General features: G+C 39.4%; 1 protein-coding gene across 1 annotated transcript in view; it reads left to right on the top strand.

The window, feature by feature from the left end:
- The window catches only part of AOPEP (aminopeptidase O (putative)), a 540,041-nt gene that overhangs the window by 441,484 nt on the left and 74,555 nt on the right, over positions 1 to 24,002 (top strand). Inside the window, exons 11-12 of the mRNA XM_007939143.2 lie at positions 121 to 183; positions 633 to 707. Coding sequence (XP_007937334.1) covers positions 121 to 183; positions 633 to 707 — 138 coding nt within the window. The remainder of the gene's footprint in view (positions 1 to 120; positions 184 to 632; positions 708 to 24,002) is intronic.

Below are 24,002 nucleotides of genomic sequence, written 5' to 3' on the forward strand. Positions count from 1 at the left end.
CTCCATCCTCACCTACCGCGGGGCGAGGTTCTGGGCCGGCGCGCCGAGTTGGCGGAGGGTGCAGAGAAGGGAGGCCGAGGCCGCTCACGGGATAAACTTGACTGTCCCCTTCCCCCGCAGTCGCTGCAGAGGGAGCGCCAGGCCGGGGCGGAGTGCGGGCTCGTGTGGCAAGTGAGCGCTGAGGTGAGTGCAGCACACCCCAGGCGGCGCGGTCCTCGCGCTCTCCTCCCTTCCCGGGGTGGCGTGTTCCGCGCCACATCTCCGCAGAGGCACCCCAGGCGCCCGAGGGGCGCCCACTCTCGATGGCGAGGAGAGAGATGGCCACTCGTTCGGGGGCTCCGGTGCGCACTGGTGCGCGACGGCAAATCGGGCCCTTGACCGGGGGAGCGGCCGGTGCGAAGGTCACGGCCTCAGCGCGCAGTGGACCTGAGTGCTGCCCCGAGAGCTGCCCTTAACCAGGGCTCCCCATCGGGTGCCCTGCGGGGAGGCGGCCGGGAGAGCCCCCAAAGATGCCTGTAGCTTTCCGCAGGTGAAACCGTGGAAGACGGTGTCGCGAAGTCACTATCACGCCGAGTGGGGACCCTCAGGCCGCGTCTTCTTGTTTAAAACATCCTTATGGTTTTGAATTTCAGGTCACGAAATGGATTCGCGTGAACCGGAGACACAGAAAACGGAAACGAAGGGAGAACGAGGAGGTGTTTGAAAAGGTAGGGGTCCCCAAGAGGGCACTGGTTGGAGTTAGTGATAAATTTCCACTTTTGCTCCTGCGGGTTGGTCACAAGTATAGAATACCACCATTCCTCAAAGTTTTGTTTTTTTTTTTAATTAAATTTACATGGGTAGTTCTATAGAGATACACTGATTGATAATGGTAATGATCATCAACATACTGTGCTTGCTGCATGAAGAATAACCAAGGAATGGAGATTTGTTAATGCATATTAGAGCAGTAGGACTTAATGGATTCCATTATTATATTAGACCAGAAATGATTAGTATTGCAGTGCTAAGGATCCTCAGAAAAAGAAAAAAGTGGTCTGAATAAATTGCCCACGGTACTAAGTTTCTGTATTTGGTTGTGATAGACACCATGACACATTCATGCACCTAGTCATCCCAGAAACAACAGGGAGATGGTGAAATAAATGTCTTACTTTTGGAACACTAAGAGGGATTTTATTTACTGTAAAAGAATGAGAAACTTGTTTTCCTAAATTCAGAGAATTTCAGTATGTTGCTCTGCAGAAGTTTGGACTACCTATTTCCCCATGAAATTGTATTTAGTTAAAATTTGATTTGTCGCTCTAGTAAATATTATGAAATAAGGTAAGTAAGTTGTTGTTTTGTAAGTGACTTTTATTGGAAACTCCTAAAAGGGAATAATATTTTTCTAGTGTTACAGCAGATAAGATTTTTGTTGCTTTGCTTAATTACATTTTACTGTTTTTTGATTCTTGATAGCACCAGGGGATTAAAATAGCAGTGTGTTGTTTTTCTGCTGCTAGAATGTATGATGAATCACTCCTGATTCTGAAGCCAAATTCTTGCTGATAGCATGGCTGCCAACTTCTGTGATGTGTTGCCTTAGTATGGGCATTGCAGTGTCCGAGAATGTGCACAAAGCACATAATAATGAAGGTGATACCAGAGTTTCAGGGTGCATTTAAGGATACCATAAGGCAAAAAATTGGAATAAGAACTGGCCCAGGAATATAGTTGTAGCTAGATGTTCAGTGTGTGAATAGTGGTATCCTCGCCCTTTTATTTTTAAAGAACAGGTGATATACAGCACTTCAGTTAAGCAGTAACAGAAAAACTTCATTCTGAACAGACTTGATTTTTTGGGCCATACTTCAGCATATTATGATAGATTGTGTTTCCTTATTTTTCATGGTTTAGGTGTTTTTAAAATGGTGGTGAGGTGATCAATAAGATCATAAAATACCCAAAAAAGGAAAAAGAATTAGGATTTAGTTGTTGTTACGTGCTGTCAAGTCGAGCCCGACTCATAGTGACCCCTCCTTGGGTTTCCAAGGCTATATCACTGCGGAAGTAGATTGCCCAACCTTCCTTCTGAGGAGTGGCTGGTGGGTTTGAATCACCAGCCTTCTGGTTAGCAGTCAAGTGCCTTAGGCACTATGCTACCAGAGCTCCTAGGGTTTGGTTGGCATTTCAAAAAGTTTTCTAGCTTTTTTTTTTTTTTTTTTAAATCAAACATAAGATTACCCCACCTCATGAGACATCGTGGATAAAAGAACAATTTTTTGTGGATTACTAGGCACCATCACCACCTTTATTCTGAACTAGAAGTAACCATGTTTGTGACACCCACAATCTGACCATCTAATGAGAATGGGAAGAGTGAGGGTGGGGAGGAGTTCACCTTCCAAAAGAAGGGAAGTTCTTCACCAGATTATTTCACTTTGATACAGGCTTTTGTCCTAGGAATCATGGATATGATGCATATATGAATTTTTTTTAGAAAATTTGGGCAGCAGTTTTAAAGAGAACATGAGAATGAAGTAGATTGGGACCAGTATTCAGAACTTCTTTTCCAGCAATGAAATTTATAGCTGACAAGCTTGGAGGGTGGAACTGGTAGGCAGCAAGAAGATGGGAAATTTAAGGGTCATGTCAGTGAATATTCGTCATTAGTCTCTTCAGTCAGTGTCAGATTACCCAATAAGCCAGGTAAGCATGGGCTTACTTGTGCTTGCTTACTAATCTGTAGTGAACAGTTTGACCACATTAAAGGTTCTGCTCCTGGGTATGGCTGTCATCTGTCTCTATCCCAACCACACAGCACCTTCCAAGAGAAAGCCTCTTCAAGTGTACAGTCCCTGACAGAATCAGAGTATCCAGCAGGCAAGGAAAGCATGGGCTTACTTGTGCTTACTTTCTAATCTGTAACGTGAACTGTTTCACATGTTTTTCACCACATTATGTGAAACAGTTTTCGCCACAGATTAATAAGTAAGCACAAGTAGCCCATGCTTATTTTGCTTATTGGATGCTCTGCCCCAGCAGTCTATTCCTTACTCTAAGCAGCACCATCTGATTCTTTTGCCCATTGTTTTGCCTCTGCCACACCTAGGAGAGAGGGTTTGGAGCTAGCTGAGGCACAGCATGTGAAGTTTTCAAGGGCAAGGTGTAAAGGAGTGAAATCCTTAACCAAGGACTTTAGAACAGTATTCTCAGAAGCACAGACGGTATCTTGAGGTTGGTCGTAGGTAGAGATGACTCCCTGTTGCCCAAGTGTCTGTTACAAAATATCCAGGGAGTTTTGTGTGGTTATTAGTATTCCATCAACAGAGGTCATATGTTAACCTTTTGCTAGGCTTTGAACCTGTTATTAGTGGGAATCTAGGTGGTTAACTTACTATTTTTGTCTATTAAACGGTTTTTCTAATGTCTGCCTCAGCCATACCACAAGTAGAAGCAATTTATTCAATCTTTCCTTTCTCAGGCATCAACCATTATTTTTCTACTATTCTAAAATAAAATACGATATTTTCTACTTTTATTCATTTTGGATTACTGTGAGAGAATGAAATGAATTTTAGTCGGTCATTTAGGTGTGTTGTTGTTGTTATGTGCCATCGAGTCGGACCTGACTCATAGCGACTCCTCCTTGGGTTTCTGAGGTGGTATCTCTATGGAAGTAGATTGCCCAACCTTCCTTCCGAGGAGTGGCTGGTGGGTTTGAACCGCCAGCCTTCTGGTTAGCAGTCAGGCACCTTAGACACCATGCTACCAGAGCTCCCGTTTTAAGTATAGTCCTTGCTTTTATTTGCCTGCTTTCTTTTCCTTGCCCTGTTCCTCCACCCCCTGCTGCCTTTATTCAGCCTCACCATACTGTACCCCCAAGTCTCTGTCTACATCTTTTGGCCTCTCTCAGGATTCACCATGGAGGAGTTAGCTTATCTTTTTTCTTCGGGAGGGTACTTTTACTGAATTGTGGAAAACAAAACCTTCTGCCCTCCTGAGAATGGAAAACAGCAGAGTGAAAGACCAGAATCTGAAAATGGGCATTGGGCAAGGAATTATACGTAAAGAATGTAATCTTACAGGAGATATTTGTTTTCCCCCTTAAAGGAAATCTCGAAGGTGCTTAAGTGGTAGGCACAGCCTGCTATAACTTGAAATACTAGTTGAGTTTTTCAGTGAACTCAGAAGAGGAAGCAAAACAAACTTACCCTGTGCTCTGCTGTGGGTTAAAATAACGAATAATGAAATCAAGTCCGTAGGGTGAGTGAAATGCACCACCCAGAGAAATCATTGGAAAGGCTCGGCTTTCCTCTCCCGGCCTTTTCCACTCTCTGCTCTGTCATCTGCCCCCAAGTCGCTGTACTGTTTTCTCGGCTATCTTAACAGCTTTCATTTCTTATCTTTCTGAGGATGTGTAATTCTCCATGAATCTTCTCATACAGTCTCTGACACTTACTACTGTTTTTTTTTAAATAATAATTTATTGTGTTTTCAGTGAAAGTTTACACAGCAAGTTAGGTTCCCATTTAACCATTACTACACACATTGTTCAAAGACATTGGTTACATCTTGACGATGTTTTAACATTTTCTTTAATTCCCTTTTGGATGTTTAGCTTTGACACTTATTTCCATTTTATTTGATCTTTATATTTTAGCCCTCTTTTCACTGGTAAAGCAGAACTCTTCTATACCTTCTTTTTTTTGCTTTATTTTCTTCATTTTAAACTAGGTATTTTTTTCTTTATCTTCTGAGATTCTCCCTTTTTAATTGTTTCAAGGTATTTTTTACTTCAAATAATTTTTGCAGCGGAAGAGCAGGGGTAACATGAACAACTACACAAAGAACACTTAGGAGGAATGGATCAGTAAGCTCTGCAAGGAGTAGACTGAACAATGTGATTATGGTTTTCTTGAATCATGTTAAGAGATTTTACTAAATGGCTATTGGTTTGGGAAGAAAGACACAATTATTTTTCTTTTTTTCCTGCTTTTATCTTTAATTAATTCAAAGGTAAACAAATTGTGCATCACAAAGATAAAGACTGATAGAAACTTTTCTGAGTTCTAATGATACTTTTATCAGCATTCTAAGGATTATAGTATATTGTAAAATAATATTTTATGGAGTAGTAGATTTGGGGAAAATAAGAAAATGAGGTATGACTTCTTTGTAAGAAAATAATTTCATTTTCAGATTCAAAAGAAACATTCTTAGTTTAGGTATATCTGATAACATGCAGAGAACAAACTTTAAAATACTGATTTCTGATCACTGTAAGTATATATGATAGAAGTATTCTTTGGCTAGCCTTAAAAACATTGAAAATCCCATAGTGCTAAAGTTGTCTGATACTAACAAGAGATCCTTTATGTGCATGGTTTGTTCCAAGTGAGCGGTCTGGGTAAGGATGAAGTGGCCTGGCCTCTGTTACAATTAGTCACAACGAACAGGAGGTGCCGATGGTTTCCAACAGCAGTACTCTTTAAGGTTGACTTTATTTATTTTTTTTTGTCAGAGCTCTTTAGCATAAAATTTATGGAAAATTTCCTTGAAATATCAAGAGGGAAACAAAGAAATCTAGAAAAGTAGTCATGAAAGTGTATACTTTATAGTATTTAGTTGGGAATTGACTCAATGGCAGTGACTTTGGTTTGATTTATTTTAATTGGAATTGGAAAGGAGCTCTTGGTAATGCAGTGGTTAAGTGCTCGGCTGCTAACTGAAAGGTTGGTGTTTTGAATCCACCAGCTGCTCTGTGGGAGAAAGAAGTCGCAATCTGCCTCTGTAAAGATTACGGCCTTGGAAACCCTGTGGGGGCGGTTCTACTCTGTTCTGTAGGGTTACTATGAGTCGGAATCAAATCCACAGCAACAGGTTTGTTTTCAGGTATTTTAATCAGAGTTAAATGATAAATTCTGTTTTCTGAATCTTTCAGAAAAAGTACTGAAATTATTTCCTTTGTGATAGTATGCTTCCTAAATTCTAGAGCATTTTCATTATTTTGTCTTTTTTTCACACACTTGACTCTGACTACGGTCAATAGTAATCTTGGTTTAATTAGTAATTCACAGAAGATTTTTGAAATTGTATGTAAAACCTAACTTGGTTTATGCATGTTCAGTGTTTATTGCTTCTTTTAAAATTCTGTACATTGAGAGAATACTTTCGTAATCCTAACATAAGGAAATTTAAAATTACAAACCTAGGTACACATATTAAACTTTTAGCGAAGTGCTTTATTGCTGTGTTTATCTTTTGTGACAAAGGCCTATTTTATATTCATGATAAATTCATGATGTATTCATGATTTCTGGAACTCACTATTTCATAATAGTAAAACTTAGACATGCCTTGCTCATGAATTCATAAGAGAAGATAGAGACTGTTAAGTTTGACACTCTGGAGCCATCAGGACACAGAGCCTAGCAGAAGCACAAGATGAGTTCAGGGACTGTGGAACTAAGGTCCCTTCACTTTTTAGGAACTACCAGGCATTTGGCTAACTGGTAGCCATGGGCAGCGGCTTTTACACAACTGAGGCAATGTTCACTTTGCCTAGGTTCCCGAGCATTGGCGCCCTGGCCTCTTTTCTAGGGTGCTGCTGCACTGTGAGAATTTATAACTAGTCCACATTTATATAGCCATAATCTCTTACAATAGCTTCATTGATACTTGATTTCCATAGAAAAGCTTTATGGATTCTGAGTCACAGCTCTTGAGGCGAGGCCCCCCCCCCTCCTTATCTGTGAGTGGCTTTTGTGTCCTGTGTTGTACTGATTGTGCCTTTGGATGACAGCTTACTTGAGTGATGGGGGAGGCAGAGTAATTATTATAAGTAATTGCAAAGGAACTAAACAAAATGGGTAATTACAGAGCCCTTAATATGCAATTCGTTATTTTATAACTGGAATATTTGGTACTGGCTCTTTAAGTTTCTTAGTCTTATTTGTGAGTCTCCCTTTTTCTTTTTTTGTAAATCCTTAACAAATACATTAATTTATTAAATTCTCTGTACTCAGGTCTTAAGTTAGATCAAGTTTCACAAGAGCTTGACTTTTTCATCTTTTTTTTTTTTTTAAAGCTGGACCAAGGAAGAATTGCTTGTAAAGTAAAATGTAGTTTGGTAGTCTCAGGAAGGAAATTGGATCTGTATAATTTCATACCATTACATTTCCATCTCTTCTGTAAATTTATTTTTTTAAGACTCTACAGTTTTAAAAAAAATGTTCTGAAAATTCTGAGTGTACTAAAATTCCTTCCTGTTTTCATGAAGCATAACAGGGAAAATTACAGTCATCCACTTCCCCTCGTGTACTTATTCACATATTTTGAGAAGAATCTTTGAATGGAACTATTAATATAATAATAGCTAACACTTGCCATGCGTCAAGCACGGTTGTAAGTGCTTTACATGTATCACCTTACATAGATGTGCCTTTAAAGTAGTGTCAGAAACCAGCAGTATACTTTTAGGATGTTGTGTTGTTGTTAGGTGCCGTTGAGCTGGTTCATTAGGATATTGTACACTGCATCAAACTCTTTGAAAGTGGATAAGATATAACCAAGTCCATTCATTGTTGTAGAAAAGAATGTGTTGGGCAAGATTTTTAAATTCTTTTTAACCAGCATATTAACAACCTTGGACCACCAGCATAAAGCCGCCATTTCTAAATTAGGAAAATCTCAACCAGCATGTATTTTGAAAACACTTGAAAGTGTGTGGATAATTACACGAATGTTGATTTTAGCAGGTTTGACGCCAGCAGCCATCAACTCTTCTGTGCCATGAAAGATTAAAACCGTTTTAATATGAAACATAAGCGTTCTTCTGGAAAGAGAGGCAGGGGGAGAAGAATGTCATGGATTTTTAGTTACTTTTATAGGAAGCATTAGCTGCATTCCTGTGACAATGCTTTATTTGGCAATCATTCTCCTCTTAGGCATTTTAATGAGCTGCTGTTTTGTGCCTGGTATCATATGGCACTAATAAGATGCACTATTTTAGTAGCACCTACTGGTGTCAGTATAGTTTAGGGCCTGTCATTATTTCCATTAATCTCCTATTTTAGGAGGCTGACTCTAGCATACAGTCTTGAGTCCGGCAAGTGTACACTTACTTAAAATTAAGTCTGAGTCTCTGTACTCAAGAAAAGGTATATACTCAAGCTTTGTATTCCTAATACTTAGAAAAGGATCTGTTCCTTTGTAGTCTCTTAAATAAGTATTTTTGGAATGAATAAAATGAATGAATCCCATAAATAGCACTTACCTTCTAAACTCACACCTGGCTCTTCTTTTTTTTTTTTTTTAACTGTCCAGGTTTTTATTTAATTATTGTGTATTTTAATGACAAGAGAAACTGCATTTGGTAGGGTTTTCCTGGCTTTATCGTGGGTTATCTCTTTCATCTCTTCTATAAAGTTAGGTTAGAGCCAGGAAGACATGAGACCGGTCCTAATTCTGATATCTGGTTATGTGCCCCCTGAGTTAGTCACTTCCATTTTTCTACAAATTCATTTTCATTTTATCTACAAATCTTTTTATTTAATAGGCCAGTTAAACCCATTTACATTAATTGATAAAATCAATCTCTTTGGTCTCTATTCTGTCATAGAGTTGTCTGATATATATTTGTACTTTCTATCTTTTCTCCATGTTTTGGTATATAGGAAAGCTTGTATTTTTGTGCTAATGGTTGCTTTTATATTTCCAATTTTTTTTTTTCTTCTTGCTCTTGGATATTGATTGCTTTCAGTGAGCAGCAGTGAGACTAGATACTAACCTTCCTTGCCCTCCCTTCTTTCTCTCCCATTGTCTGACTTGTACTCTTTTAACTTCCAAATACCTGTAAGACAGTCAACAAACTTGCAATATTTTTCATTTAATCTTTCTGTTCTCCCCCTTTTGATAGTTGTACTTTATCTCTGATGTCCAAACATAAAGACATTCTATATTACACTTCATTCTTTCTAAAATCACTTAGTTTTAATTCTACACGTAAATCTATATTCATTATTCTTCATCTGTCCTTATATTGATGTCTTGTCAGTCATTTTGGTTTTCTGAATCTAGTTCTCTAGTAGAGTTCTTCAGAAGAGCTTGTGGCAACTGTATTCCCTGAGTTCTTGTATGTTTATAGTTTGTGCCCATGATGCATGAAGGTTGGTTCATACAATCCTTGACTCATATTTTCTTTATTTAAGTATCTTAAATATGTGACTCAGTTGTCTTCTTGCATAAACTCTTGCTGTTAGCAAATCTGATGCAGGTCTCATTTCCTTTTCTTCTGGAAGCCCAGACTTTATTTAAATTCCAATAATTTTACTACAGCATGTTTCATTGTGTGTCTATTTTCCCACCTGGTTTTTGAGCCTTATTTTCCTCATTTAAAAAATGAGAATAATGATCATTTTTTTTGCCTGCTCACAGAGTGGTTTTGAAGACCGAATAAGATACTGAATATAATGTGGTTTGAATTTAATATTTTATTCTCTTGTTGCCCTTTAAGGATCCTTGTTATTAAGAACTTTAAAATTTAGAGTATCTTATTTTACAGATGAGCAAATTGGCTTGATTTGATTTCATATTTGTGAGAAATCTCAAATGGATGCTCAGTGGAGTCTTTGGTCACTATCATCCCTTTAAATAAACTTTTCATGACTCCATCTGGTAAAGGAGCTCTCTGCACCCACTCATAGTGGCTTACTGGACTAAAAAGTGGTGGTGCTTTTGAGAACATCTCATCTAGAAAATTCTGTCTTCTTTTTATTGTCCTCACACTCTTCTTTCTCGTATGCTAGTTTCCCGAATGAAACTGTTTACATGATCTTAGTTTATAGAGGTGTAGTTTGCAGTGAGTCAGAGTAAACTCAGCAACACACCAACACACAGAAAAAATTAAAGTTCTCTACATTTCAGATGATGAGGAAGGCTGAAAACCCAAGTCAGTCCAATCAGCCAACACATTTTCCTACATTTGTTGTGAGTAAGGTCTTATATAAGAAACTGCTTGGAATACCAAAGAAACACCAGATGTCATGTCTGGCCATGGGAAGATAAAACACACAATATATCAAAGATCACTTACAAAGCAGCATGTGATAAATAAATCCAAACCAGTGTAGTATAAACTAAGGATATGAATATATGGTGCATTTCACCTGAGGCTACCCTGGACTAGAGTTTCCATGCCTGGGCCTTGTTTTGATAAAGCAGCCCGTTACACGTGCAGCCTGAAAGTTACAGTGGGAAATTGGGTAATTGAGTTAACTGAATCCATTTCAATGCTTTTACCTGATATGTAAGCACAGATAGAGGTTTGACTGACGTCCATATAAATAGTGTTAGTGTCTTTATTTGAATATGTGATTTTTGTTTAAAAATAGTAAATTCATCTGTGTTTTGCAAATAAGACTGGAACCCATGATAGAAATTCTGCTGACACTTATGAATCAGGATGGTTTAGAAACTCAGGGCTAGAAATGTAATACTGTCTATAATTCCATGTATAACATTTTAAAAAAAACAAAAACTAAGTCGATTTCAACTATAGTGACCCCTTCCTTGGGTTTCCAAGGTAGTATCTCTATGGAAGTAGATTGCCCAATCTTCCTTCTGAGGAGTGGCTGGTGGCTTTGAACCGTCAGCCTTTTGGTTAGCACTCAGATGCCTTAGGCACTATGCCACCTTATTTAAACAAATTATTTACTAACCATTCATGGCATACCTTCAACATTTTCAAGACTGTAGGTAAGGAATGGGCAATACAGAGATGAATAGGAAGTAGTCCTCCAAGTGTTTATAGTTGAGATGTGAAAGAAACTATATAGAGTAGAAAACACAGTTGAATCAGACTTATATCAGAGGTGCAAGAGCATTTTGGATCTCTGTTAAAAAAGATGTCATCACTTTGGGCTGTTTTTATTATCCACAAGCCTTGTCCAGGCTGATACAATACAGATTTTTTTTCCTGTACATTCAACCTTTGTTATTTTGTAGAATTGAGGCTACCATTATTTCTGTTACCAAAATCCAGATTGTCTTTGCAAGCACATACTCAACGATATAATTAGTATTTGTCTGTGGCTCAGTAGTCTGAATCAAAAGTTGTTCAACAAGTTTAAAACCAGTTGCTATCAGGTTGATTTAGACTCAAGGTGATCACATATGTTTAGGCCACCTCTAAACTTGGGGGTGTAAGGTTTTTTCTAGCCTATTTTACTCTTACGCATTCTTTAATATTTTTGCCCCTTTATTTGCATTGGTATATTTGTGGGGTTTTTTTCCTCTCCTTCTAGACATTGGTTTCAAGATAAAGTGAGAAATGAAAATGTTTCAGAATTAAGGCCAAAGTGTGTGTGTGGGGAGAGGGGGTGGGTAATCAATTAACAGTGATTTTAAAGGTCCAGAGCTTTTCAGAGTTCTTCTCTCTATAATTTTTGGATGTTGTGTTCTCTTGTTAAAAGGTATTCTACGTATTTTCGGAATCTCAGAGCATGACCTCTCTTCTTTAAAAAGTATCTTAAAAGTAGTTATACATGCCTTTCATCTTCCTGATGATGAGAATAAATGGACTTGTTAAGTGGCCCATGTAAATATATATATCTAAGTCACTTACCATTAAACCAAACCAAACTCACTGACTGCTGTTGAGTCAAATCTGACTCATAGCGACCCCTCCTTGGGTTTCCAGGTGGTATCTCTACAGAAGTAGATTGCCCAACCTTCCTTCCGAGGAGTGGCTGGTGGGTGTGAACCACCAGCCTTCTGGTTAGCAGTCGAATGCCTTAGACACTACACCACCAGAGCTCCTCGCTTAGCATTATATATATCTTTTTATAAAACAAGAGAAGTTGGCTTCTCAGAGCCTAAGTTCTGAACCATACATATACCTGTGAAGATTTAGATTTTTATATATATGTGAAAACAAACTGGTATGTAATAATTTATAGCAAGGAAGCCCTAAGAAATGGGAGGCAGGGGAGGAATGGTCTCAGAATGTGTGTTGTTACCTTTCTGGCATTTTCATAGACAAGGCAACAATAGTAATTGTACGTGGCCTAGTTTATAACTGAATGGTGTAAAGCTGGTGCTATTAGTTTTCGGTGGCAATTTTCCATCTTTTGTTTGGTGTCTAAGAAGAGGAAAAGGAGGAATAGCATGAGATGTTAAAGAGAAATGGCAGAACAAATGTGGAAGAGAAATAGAATGGGACTCTGGGTTCTTTTCACTATGTAGTTTGGCTTCTGGTTTTTCCTCAAGTGTGCACACACATACACTTTGGTTTTCGGTATCAGAAGGTACACTTTTAACATTTTTCCTGACAATAAAGGTTAAGGGTACTGAGTGCTCCTGTAGACAACATAAGATAGAAGAGTCTCTCTCTTAACATCTTTATTGAGTTAAAAGCCATATATGCTTTAAATGCCCTAAAATTCACCCAGGTACAGTTCTTTTAGTTTTCAGAAACACTTGTGCAGTTATCACCACAATTCAATTTTAGGCAATTTTCACCCAAAAAGTTTCTTGTGCCCGTTGGTAGCCAGTCAGTCCCTGACTTTACTGGCAGCCACAGCAAACATCAACCTGCCTTCTGTCTTTATAGTTTTGCTTTTTATAGAAATTTTATATAAACAGCATCATACACTATGTGGTCTTTTGGATCTGGCCTTTTTCCTTTAGTGCGAGTTTTTTGGCGGTTCCTCAGTATCAGTAGTTTGTTCTTTTTTATTGCTGAGTTGTATCCCATTGTATGGATTTACTGTACTTTTGCTTATCTATTTACCAGTTGACAGACATTTGGATTTTTTGAAATTTTTTGCTGTTAGGAATGCTTCCATAAATAATAAAGTAAATAAAATAAATATAACTGTCTTTGTAGACATATGTTTTTATTTCTTTTGGGTAGACACCTAATACTTGATTAAAGGCAAAAGATAGTGGCTGGGACATATAGTAAGTGTGTGCTTAACTTTTTGAGAAACTACTAAACTGTTTTTCCAAGTAGCTGTACCATTTTACATCCCCACCAGCAATATTTAAAGTTTCCACTTTTTCCACATCCACATCAGCACTTTTTTTAAAAAGCATTTTACTGTACTTCAGGTAAAATTTACATAGTATATTAGTTTCCCAGTTAGTAGTTCATACATAAATTGTTGGTTGCAATCCCCGCAGTGTGTCAACACTTGTACTATATCCTCCCTGGGTTCTCAGTTTCCATTCATCTGGTTTCCTTTCCCTTCCCTGTCTTTTCATCTTTGGTTTCAGTCAGATATAGTGCTTTAGGTTTCATATACTTGATTGCTCTGAAAAGCACATTCTTCATGGGTGTTATTGTTTGTTTCATAGACCCGTCTAGTATTTGTCTGAAAGATTGCCTCTGGGAGTGTGCTCAGTTTCATGTTAGAAGGTTGTCATAGGGCAATAGCCTCTGGGGTTCCTCTAGTGTCTTTCAGACCAGTCTAAACCAAAAGCAAACCCAGTGCCATCTAGCTGATTCTGACTCATGGTGGCCCCTATTGGGTTTCCAAGGCTGTAAATCTTTATGGAAGTAGATTGCCTCATCTTCTTCCTGCAGTGCAGCTGGTGAGTTTGAATCGCTGACCTTCTGGTTAGCAGCCAAATGCCTTACCCAACTATACTGCCAGAGGGCCTTTTCAGACCAGCAGGTCTGGTCTTTTTTTTTTTTAGTTTGAATTTTGTTCTACATTTTTTGTTCATTCTCACCAGGACCTTCTATTGTGGTCTTGGTCAGAGTGGTTGGTCGTGGTAGCCAGGCACCATCTAGTTCTTCTGGTCCAGAGGAGGCTGTGGTTCAGGTGGGCCATTAGTCCTTTGGACCTAATTACTTCCCTGAGTCTTCATTTCTTTTTCTTTCTCCTTTGCTCCAGATAGGAAGAGACTAGTAATTGCTTTTTAGAGGTCTGCTCATTAGTCTTTTTGATGTTAGCCATTCTAGTGAGTGTGAACCATGTTTCTTATACTTACTGCTGTTATCATGCAAGAGGATCTGAAAGTGTCTGATATTCTAATCACTGTTTTGTCTTCCATCTTAACTGTTTTGTCTTCCATCTTAGCTCAGAAGATGGTGGCCCAGTTAGTGGAAAATCTAAATGTCTCACTCAAGATCCCCAAATGAATCACTGAACCTAGAGAGTTGTAGCAACCTGCTTTTGTTCAGACTCTTAACCTGTGGTGATTCAGGATCCTCTGTGTCCTTACAGCATTGTTAGGTTTGACTTTCCTTTTAGTTTTTAGCAATGATCTGTTTTTATGCTGTCTGGAATTTGGTATGATGAAATCCAGTGTGTTTTCTGCAAATGAATACTGGTTTTCTTCACTGTGCTCCTTAGCTATAGGATATTGGTCTTGGATTGCCCAGAAATGCTTTCCAAAGCTGGCCCTTTGTTTACTGTGCAGCCACGTGTCATCTGGACAATCGTGCTGACACTTGCCTCATCAGAGCCTGTGGGAGTTAACTGAGGTGACTTAGCTAAAGTAACTGACACTTAATATGTAATGTATTTTAGAGCTCCCTCTTTGAGAAAGATTGTGAAAGATTGATTATCTTGATGGTATGTGAGTAGTAATACCATTCGTTTATCTCACCCATGCTAGTGAGACAGAAAGCACTCCTGAGTTTACGTATATAAAAAAAAAAATAATGCCTTGGTTTCTTCAGTGTTTGCTGGGCAGCAGCAAATATAGCAGTACTTTTACTGTTTATATGTTCTGTATCATCTTTTGGCTTTATTCAAGAACACTGGTTCTGTTTCTCAGAGCTACTGCATCATTTTGTTTTCATTGTTGCAACCTTTTTTTCTCTTTAGTTTGTTCTCTATAGTAGAATAAATTGTCCTTTTTCCTGTTCCAGTTTAGAAGTTCCCAAAGTGTTCTTCAGGGTGATGATAAGATTTGTTGTCTAGCAAAACTATTTTGGATCTTCTTGTAATCAATAAGTGATTGCTGCTGTTTCTTTCAGCCAAACTATTTTCAAGTTCATTTGGAGGCTGGTGGAGCTTGTACAGATACCCAGCTAATCAGTGGCCTTTCATATTGGGCATATTTTCTCCTGCATTATGACTTTGTGGTATATTTCCTGTCAAAGGAAAGGTGTCAGCTGCCTCTGTTATCTTTTTTCTTTCTTTTTTTTTTTGGGGGGTGTGTGTGTGTGTGTGTGTGTGTGGAGAGAGAGAGAGAAAGAGAGGGGGGAGCTCTGGTGACATAGTACCTAAGACATTTGACTGCTAACCAGAAGGCTGCTGGTTCAAACTCACCAGCCACTCCTTGGAAGGAGGAAACTGGGCAATCTACTTCCATAGAGATACCTCCTCAGAAACCCAAGGAGGGGTTGAATTGTCGCTATGAGTTGAATTGACTCAACGACAATGAATTTTATAGGGTCACTATCAGTCGGGATTGACTCAGTGGCAGTGAGTTTGGGTTCAGGAACCTTACTGAATTGCAAATTTATATTTAAGTGAAGTTTTTCTAGTCTGTCTGGCTTGATTATTTGTGTACAGTCCAAATAAAATCATCCATACTCCCCAAAACAATGTTGATAAAGCTAATACCAAACTTGGATCATGGAAGTTTTAATTACTCAAAACTGTGTACAGGGCAAATGGTTTAGGAAAAAAAGCTGCTTGTATTTTCTCTGGAACATGGCTGATAGATACAGAAGAATCATGGACAAAATGGACAGTGAAGAGAAAAGGTAGGTACTAAACTTCTAGAAGGCGCCTCCTCTGTCTTCCTCCCAGGAGAATGAAAAGTGTTGGAGAGAAAGCTCAAAATGGCATGCATGGGTTGATAATCCTGGTATCGTCTGGGTTTTTGTTGAGATTAAGTCATTGACTTGGTCAACAATAGCATTACCTAGTCATAAAACACCAGATTATCATAAGCAAATCTAAATAATGCTGAAGTATTTTCCTACAGAGGATTACTGATGAACCAGTGTGCATGTATAGCTGATGGACCAGTGTGCAGGCAAACATGCACTCACCCACCCACACACACACTTTATCTGTTTAATCTGCCTTTGGCATCTCAGCAGGGAGGCTTGGGCTGAGGCCTGCTGTGTGACCACAGTCTCCCATGTTGGACTAAAGCTACAGGCGCTATTTCCAGAGCTGGCACAGTCTGCATCTGACTCTGACTCACAGTCTAACTGACGCCTTAGCTCTTTGAGAATTGCCCTGTGTATAATGCAAAGTCATTGTCATCATGAGCCATCCTTGGGAGAGGCTCAGTGGAAAAAATGAAGGTAGAGCAAACTAGGCTCCAGAAAAGAAGGGGAAAAATAAATTAGTTTTGCTTGACTTCATAAGCGTTCTTGATGGAGTGGAAGATAATAGAGGAAGGGGTCTAACTTGTTGCTACAGGACCTCCAGTCATGTTTGAATCCATAAATAGGAGGGAGAAGGAGAGTGCAATAATCAGTGATTCTTACACGATTTGAACATGGAGTCATAATTAAACTTTTATTTTTGTAATGAAACCTGTTTTGAGATAATGGACTACTACAGAGAAGAGAGAAAGAGAGAGAATGATTATGTGTGAACGTCAGTATTCTTGTTCCTTGTTTTCAAAATGATCTTCCATGTGCATCCAGAGGGTAAGGCACACTCAATTGCATGAGTATTAAAAACTGAAGTATTGTTATGGTATTCTTGGGAACTCTGGTGGCATAGTACCTAAGGCATTTGACTGCTAACTAGAAGACTGGTGGTTCAAACCCACTGGCCACTGGTCAGAAGGAAGATTGGGCAATCTACTTCTGTAGAGATACCACCTTGGAAACCCCAGGGGCGGTCACTATGAGTTGGGATCGACTCAACGACAGTGGGGCTTTTTCTTGTGAAAAACTGCTACCAACATATTTGGAAATCTTTTACATTTTTTAATACAGTTAATTGCAGTAAACCTTAATATATTAGAAACAATTAAAATAAAGTGGCTATTTGTACAATAGCTCAGTAGAACGAGTTCAACTGTAGAGAATATTTTACTTCCCAGGCAGTTTTCTGAATCTAGTTTTCTAGTTTTAGCAAGAGAAATGTTCATCTGTTGTGGATGATCACTTTTTCCCCTTTTTCCCAGACCATGTGTGGTTCCCATTAACTTCTCTCCACCGAGCTTTGGAGATGGACACAATTAATTACTGTGGGGCATCTGTGCTGTAGAATTAAAGTGTTAAGCCACATTTTTTCCTTACTTTAGTCCTTGATGACATGGAATTCATAGTCTGACAGATTGGTATCCCACCATCACTCCCTACTAGCTTTTCTACCTTAAATAAGTTAACCTCTTTCTCCTATCTATAAGATACAGTCACTGTGAAGCATTTAGCAGAGTTGTTGTTGTTGTTAGGTGCCATCAAGTCAGCTCTGACTCATAGTGACCCTACGTACAACAGAACAAAACACTGCCCAGTCCTGGACCAGTCTCACAATCCTTGCTACACCTGATCCCGTCATTGCAGCCAGTATGTCAATCCATCTCTTTGAGGGCCTTCCCCATTTTCATTGACCCTCCACTTTGCCAAGCATGATAATCCTTGTCCAGGGAATGGTCCATTCTGACAGCATGAGCAAAGTAGTTAAGATGAAGTCTGGCCATTCTTGCTTCCAAGGAGCATTCCAGCTGTACTTCCTCCAGGACAGATTTGTTAGTTCTTCTGGTAGTCCATGGTACTTTCAGTATTCTTGCGCCAACACCACAGCTCAAAAGCATCAACTCTTCTTTGGTCTTCCTTACTCATTGTCCAGCTCTCACATGTATATGAGGTGATTGAAAATGCCGTGGCTTGGATTAGGCTCAGCTTCGTCTTCAAAGAGATATCTTTGCTCTTCAGCACTTGAAAGAGGTCTTTTGCAGCAGATTTACCCAATGCAATATGTTGTCTGATGTCTTGACTGCTGCTTCCATGGGTGTTGGTTGTGGAGCCAAGTCATATGAAGTTTTTAACAACTTCAATCTTTTCTCCATGTATCATGATGCTGCCCACTGCTCTAGTTGTGAGGACTTGCGTTTTATGTTGAGATGTAATCCATACCACAGAGTGTAGTCTTTAATCTTCATCAGTAAGTGCTTCAAGTCATCCTCACTTTGAGCAAATGAAGTTGTGTCTTTTGCATATCACAGGTTGTTAATGAGTCTTCCTCCAATCCTGATGCCTCAAGCTTTTTCATATAGTCCAGCTTCTCAGATTATTTGCTCAGCATACAGATTGAGTAAGTGTGGTGAAAGGATACAGCCCTGACACACTCCCTTCCTGATTTTAAACCATGCAGTATCCCCTTGTTCTGTTTTAATGACAGCTTCCTCATCCATGTACAGGTTCCTCTTGAGCACAATTAAGTGTTATAGAATTCCCATTCTTCTCAAAGTTATCCATAATTTGTTAGGATCTAGACAATAGAATGCTTTTGCATAGTCAATAAAACACAAGTAAACATCATTCTGATATTCTTTGCTTTCAGCCAAGATCCATCTGACATCAGCAATTATATCCCTCGTTCCACGTCCCCTTCTGACTCCAGCTTGTGTTTTTGAAAGTTTTCTGTCAATACACTATTGCAACCTTTTCTGAATTATCTTCAGCAAGATTTTACTTGTGTGTGGTATTAATGATACTATTTGATGATTTCCACATTCTGTGGAATGGGTACAAGTATTAGCAAAGTAATTACTCAAAAATAGTAGTTATAGTGTTATTGGTAATGGGCTTTTCCTATACCATTTTTGTTGTTGTTGTTATGTGCCATTGAGTCGGCCCCGACTCATAGCGATCCCTCCTTGAGTTTCAGAGGCAGTATCACTGTGGAAGTAGATTGCCCAACCTTCCTTCCAAGGAGTGACTGGTGGGTTTGAACCGCCAGCCTTCTGGTTAGCAGTCAAGTGCCTTAGGCATTATGCTACCAGAGCTCCCTTTTTATAAAATTTGTCATGTGTTGAGTGGTATATTAGGACTAGAAGAAGCCCTAAGAACCAGTAAGGTATACCATGAAACATAGCTTCTTGAAGAGTGGCCATGAAAGCATATGTTTGAACCGTCAGTGTGAAGTGGTCCTGCTGAAGTGCCCCCAGTGTTCAGACCATGAGGGAGCCCAATGACTTCTCTGGCAGGTCCCCAGCCATACCAGGAGGTACACTTGTCTCCCCGGATGACCCAGAATGCTGGCTGTGGGGACCATAGCCACAGGCTTACATCATCGTATGGTCTGTTGGAAGTTTCCTCTAGGCGCCTCCACAGAGGTTTTTAGTTAAACTGGAGACTGTGTTATTGATTTGGTTTTCTATTCAGGTCTTAATTAAAGTGATCTCGGTTTGCAAAAGGTCTAGTTATCTAGAGATACAGTGCTTGCTGGTGTTCTGAGCATTAAAGAATTCCAGTAAGCTTTCAAAAACAAGTGTTGCAAATTGTTTTTCCCCCCAGCAAGTATAGAGGTCTGAGTTTCTAATAACTATTATCCTTACATAGAATTGGCTCACAGTTGTTAGTAAGTTTCCCTAAGCACTTGCTAACAGAAAACCACTTAGATTCTGAAGAGAAGTGGACTCAGTGTTTGTCTCAACTATGATACATTATACATGATTTAAAAAGGCTTCTCAGAGTGTCCGTACTGAAGGATCAATATTTTTTAGAAGGAAATCTTTATAGGTAAGCCATAACATTACTTGATCATCAGACATCATTTTCAAGTAGTTAAAAAGGTCACTGGACAAAACCCTCTGGACTGACTTTGGTTTCTTAATTGCTCAGTATTGAAACTCCACATGCTCTATAAATTATGAGCAGGCTTGAATTTTTTATGGGGAAAGAAATTATTTTTATGCAGGATAATTGTCAAGTGAAATGCTGTATTACTAAGCCAGCTCTATCAGGCTGTGCGGATTGCAACTTTTACTTCCCGAATCCCTACTTTTCTCTTCTGAAGTAGAAAGAAAGTGGGATGAGAACAAGGGAGTACACCATGAGAAAATACCACTGCTTGTTTTCACTAGTCCTTCATGTTCTTGACATGTTCTTGGCATATTCTTACCTCTGTTTACAGAGAGCAGTAGTTCAGATGCAGTCTCACACTGCAGTTGGACAGTGTTGGCCACGCTCTGTGTTGTTGTGTGCCATCAAGTTGGATCCGACTCATAGCAATCTCTCCTTGGATTTCCGAGGTGGCATTACTACAGAAGTAGATTGCCCAACCTTCCTTCCAGGAGTGGCTGGAGGGTTTGAACCGCCAGCCTTCTGGTTAGCAGTCAAGTGACTTAGCACTATGGTGCCAGTGCTCCCTGGCCATGCTCTAGAATGATCTTAAAATGAACTGGCCATTTTCTCCCAGGCAGTGCTACTTTACATCTCCATCAGCAGTGAAAGCAACTTTAAAGACTTAATAGGCTGCCACGAGAAGCATCATGTGGCCTATAGTCACAGTAGTTTCCAGACATGGTATTTGTGTGACCCTAACATGGGTTATGGTCATTCCCTGCCCTGGACCCTGAAGGAGATGATTATATCATCCTTTTGGCATGAGCATGTGACTCATCATAGCAACCCATCCCTGTACACCCACTTTGTTGCCCGTATGTTGTCTCTGAGCAAAGGGAAACTGTAGGAAGGGAAAAGTTTTATTGCTTTCTTTTCAAAATAGAGGAAATACTCAGGAGGGTGGTGGGAGAGGAGGCGATAAATATAGCATTTCCGTCTTCCTGCCTGTTCTCTTTCCAGAGCATTTTTCAGAAGATGGATTTTTGTCCTATCAACTTCAACTAAAAATAATTCCATACTGTTTCTATCAGATTGACCCTGTTATCATTTAGCTACTTAGTTTTCCCATTCAGAATTATTGTCTAGGGAGTTACTTATAAGATGGTCCTGAGATGCTTGTCTTTTGGACTTGCCCATGTGCTGCAGTCTTGCCAAGTGGGAACTCGTGAGCAAGTGGCAGAGGCCATCCTTGTGTCTGGCTGTAGGTGATCAGAAAACTGAGTTCTTTGACTGACTAGTCCTTGCTCTTGTTTCTTCCTTGATGATCTGTTTTTCCAACAGAAGTTGTTTTGGATACTTTTCTCCCTTGCTCCTTCCAGCCTTCCATCAGTAAATTCCACCAGCCCCCCAGCCATGGCAAACATTTGCCTGAAAGCTCATTCCACAGCAAGCATGCTTTCTATTGGTAGTCCCTTGTCTTACAGAGATGGGGCATTCATGAGTCAGCAAAACATGGCTAATGCCTAGCTTTTAGGTCCTACCTTGCTGAGTGAAGTAGTGAATTTAGTGGTACTTGGCAAATGTCAATTCCTTAGAAAATGGGAGGGAAAAGGTACATGGTGTGCCTGTTTACCAGATTTTTCATCATGCAGAGGTATTAACTTAATAATTGATTTTAATTAATAAAATTTAACTTTGAGGTTTGCCAGTTAATGGCTTGTGATAGATATTAGATGAATACATTAAAAATAACTTGTAGTTTCTCATTTCCTAATTGTTCAGAGCATCCATTTTTGTGTGTCACCTGTGTCTTGTCTTTTTTTTTTTTAAATTATGATTTGAACAAAAGGTTACAGAGCAAATTGGTTTTCCATTCAGCAATTCATACACATTTAGTTTTGTAACATTCATTGTAGTCCCCACAATGTAACAGTACTTTTCCCACTTCCTTCCTGTGTTTATTATTTCCTTTTGTCCTTCTTTCCTATCCCTTCTTGCCTTCTTAGCTGTTGTTGTTAGGTGCTGTAGTCAGCTCCAAGTCATAGAGGCCCTCTTCACAACAGAACAAAACACTGCCTAGTCCCCTGTTATCCTTATAGTCCTTGCTATGCTTGAGCCTATTGTTGCAGCCACTCTGTCAATCCATCTTGTTGAGTCTTCCTGTTTTTCACTATCTACTAAGCATGATATCCTTCTCCAGGGAATGATCCCTTCAGACAACATGACCAAAGTAGGTGAGATGAAATCAGGCCACTCTTGCTTCCAAGGAACATTCCAGCTGCACTTCTTCCAAGGTAGATTTGTTCTTAGCTGTTATCTCTGGGCAGATGCTACCTTTTTGATCTTTTATGGTTGATTGTTCTAATGAGGGGTATCTCAGTTCTCTAGTGCTGCTATAACAAAAATACCATAAGTGGATGGCATCCACAAACAGAAATTTGTTCTCTTACGGTTTAGGAGGCTAAAAGTCTGAATTCAGAGTGCCAGCTCTAGGGGAAGACTTGGCTAGAAGTCCAAGTTCACAGTGCCAGCTCTAGGGACTGGGTGGAAGCCTCTTGACCTTCGGCGTCAGCTTTGCCTTGCAGGCCCACTGGAACAAGCTGGAGTCTTCTCCTGACTCATACAGCCACTGGCTGCTGAGGCTGATGAATCCAAGATTGTCAGGTAAAATTGCAGATTGTTGGCTTACAAGCTGCAACGGCAACAATCCCAAGATTGGCAGGCAACACAGCAGGCGATTGGTTCAAGTCCAGGAACTGAAGATGAAGAATTATGAACCAAATGCAGGATCCTTTCCATATATGCTGGAAGCAGTCCATACCATGAAGGCAATTCCCCTTCAACTGATTAAGTTGCAAGCAGCAGCTTCCACCATGGAGGTGATTATATCACATCCAGTCTCATCACAGGGAATAACTACTTCACAGCTGCCAAGTCATTGAAAATCAAGCCCCAGCCAACATACAACCTTAACTATCACAAGTGCATACCTTTCTGGTATTATTGCTCACCTTATAGGCCTGTCCTTCGTTTGGCTGAAAGTTGAGCCACGGGTGAATTTAGTTCTAGGCTTGAAGGATGTATAAGGGCCATAGTCTCAGGGGTTCTATCAGTCTCTCAGATCAGTAAGCCTGGTGAGTTGTTTTTTTTTTTAATCATTTTGGGTTTTGTACTACATTTTTCTCCCACTCTATCCTGTCCCTCCTATTGCGATCCCTCTCAGAGTGGTCAGCAGTGGTAGCTGGGCATTCTTCTGGTCTGTTGGTCATGGAGGCTGGGTTCACATGGTCCATTAGTCCTATAGACTAATTGTTTGCTTGCATCTTTGATTTTCTTCACTCTTCTTTGCTCCAAATGGAGAGAGAACCAATAGTTGCTTGTGTCTAGTTTTGCCCATTTAAAAATGTCCTGTGTTTTTAGGATGATGCTGATATCGTCTCTAGAATCTTTGCCCATTCCCAGGCCCAGTGTTGCCCCCTCTGACAGCATATAGTAATAAGTAAGCTAAACAAGCTAAACAAGGTTACAGTCTAATATGGCTGCAATGTGGCCTGAACTCTGTAATGAGGAAAGAGTAGATTTATTTACTCCCCTGTACACCTCCCTCCCTGTGTGCTTTTTTATTATCTTTAAGAGGAAATGGAATAGCAAAATTCTGCATTCTCCTAATGCTAATGGCCTGATGTCATCTTTTCCACTCTTCCATCAAGAAAGTGAGAGTCACAACTAAGATCCAGATTTAGTACTTTGTAGCTGCCCTGAACTTTAGCTATATACTTGTACATGTATGTTTTTAACAGCTTTGAGATATAATTTACATATAATAAAATTCACCAGTTTTAAGTGTTCGACTCACTAACATTTAGTAACTTAACTGAGTTGTACAGCCATTACCACAATCCAGTTTGAAAACAATTCCATTACCATAGAAAGATCCCTGGTGCCCATGAACAGGCATTCTTCCCTCCCCGCTACCCCAGCCAACTGTAATTTACTTTCTATCTCTATAGATTTGCTTTTTCTGGACATTTCATATAAATGGAATCCTGTAATATATAGATATAAAAAAATAATACTGTGTTTTTGGTATGAGTTTACATAGTACACTAGGTTCCCATTTAACAATTTCTACACAAATTATTCAATGACATTGGTTACATTTTTCCACAAATATCTTAATATTCTCCTTAATTCAGTTCTGTCTGGTGGTTCTGTTTCCAGTAATCTAGTTTTCCTACCTCTTACCTTCTTATCTTTACTCCGGGGTAATTGTTGACCATTTGCTTTTATACAGATG

This window comes from Orycteropus afer, unplaced genomic scaffold, assembly GCF_000298275.1.
Source record: "Orycteropus afer afer isolate SDZICR_OR568_19922 unplaced genomic scaffold, OryAfe1.0 scaffold00005, whole genome shotgun sequence".
NCBI classification, from domain to species: Eukaryota; Metazoa; Chordata; class Mammalia; order Tubulidentata; family Orycteropodidae; genus Orycteropus; species Orycteropus afer.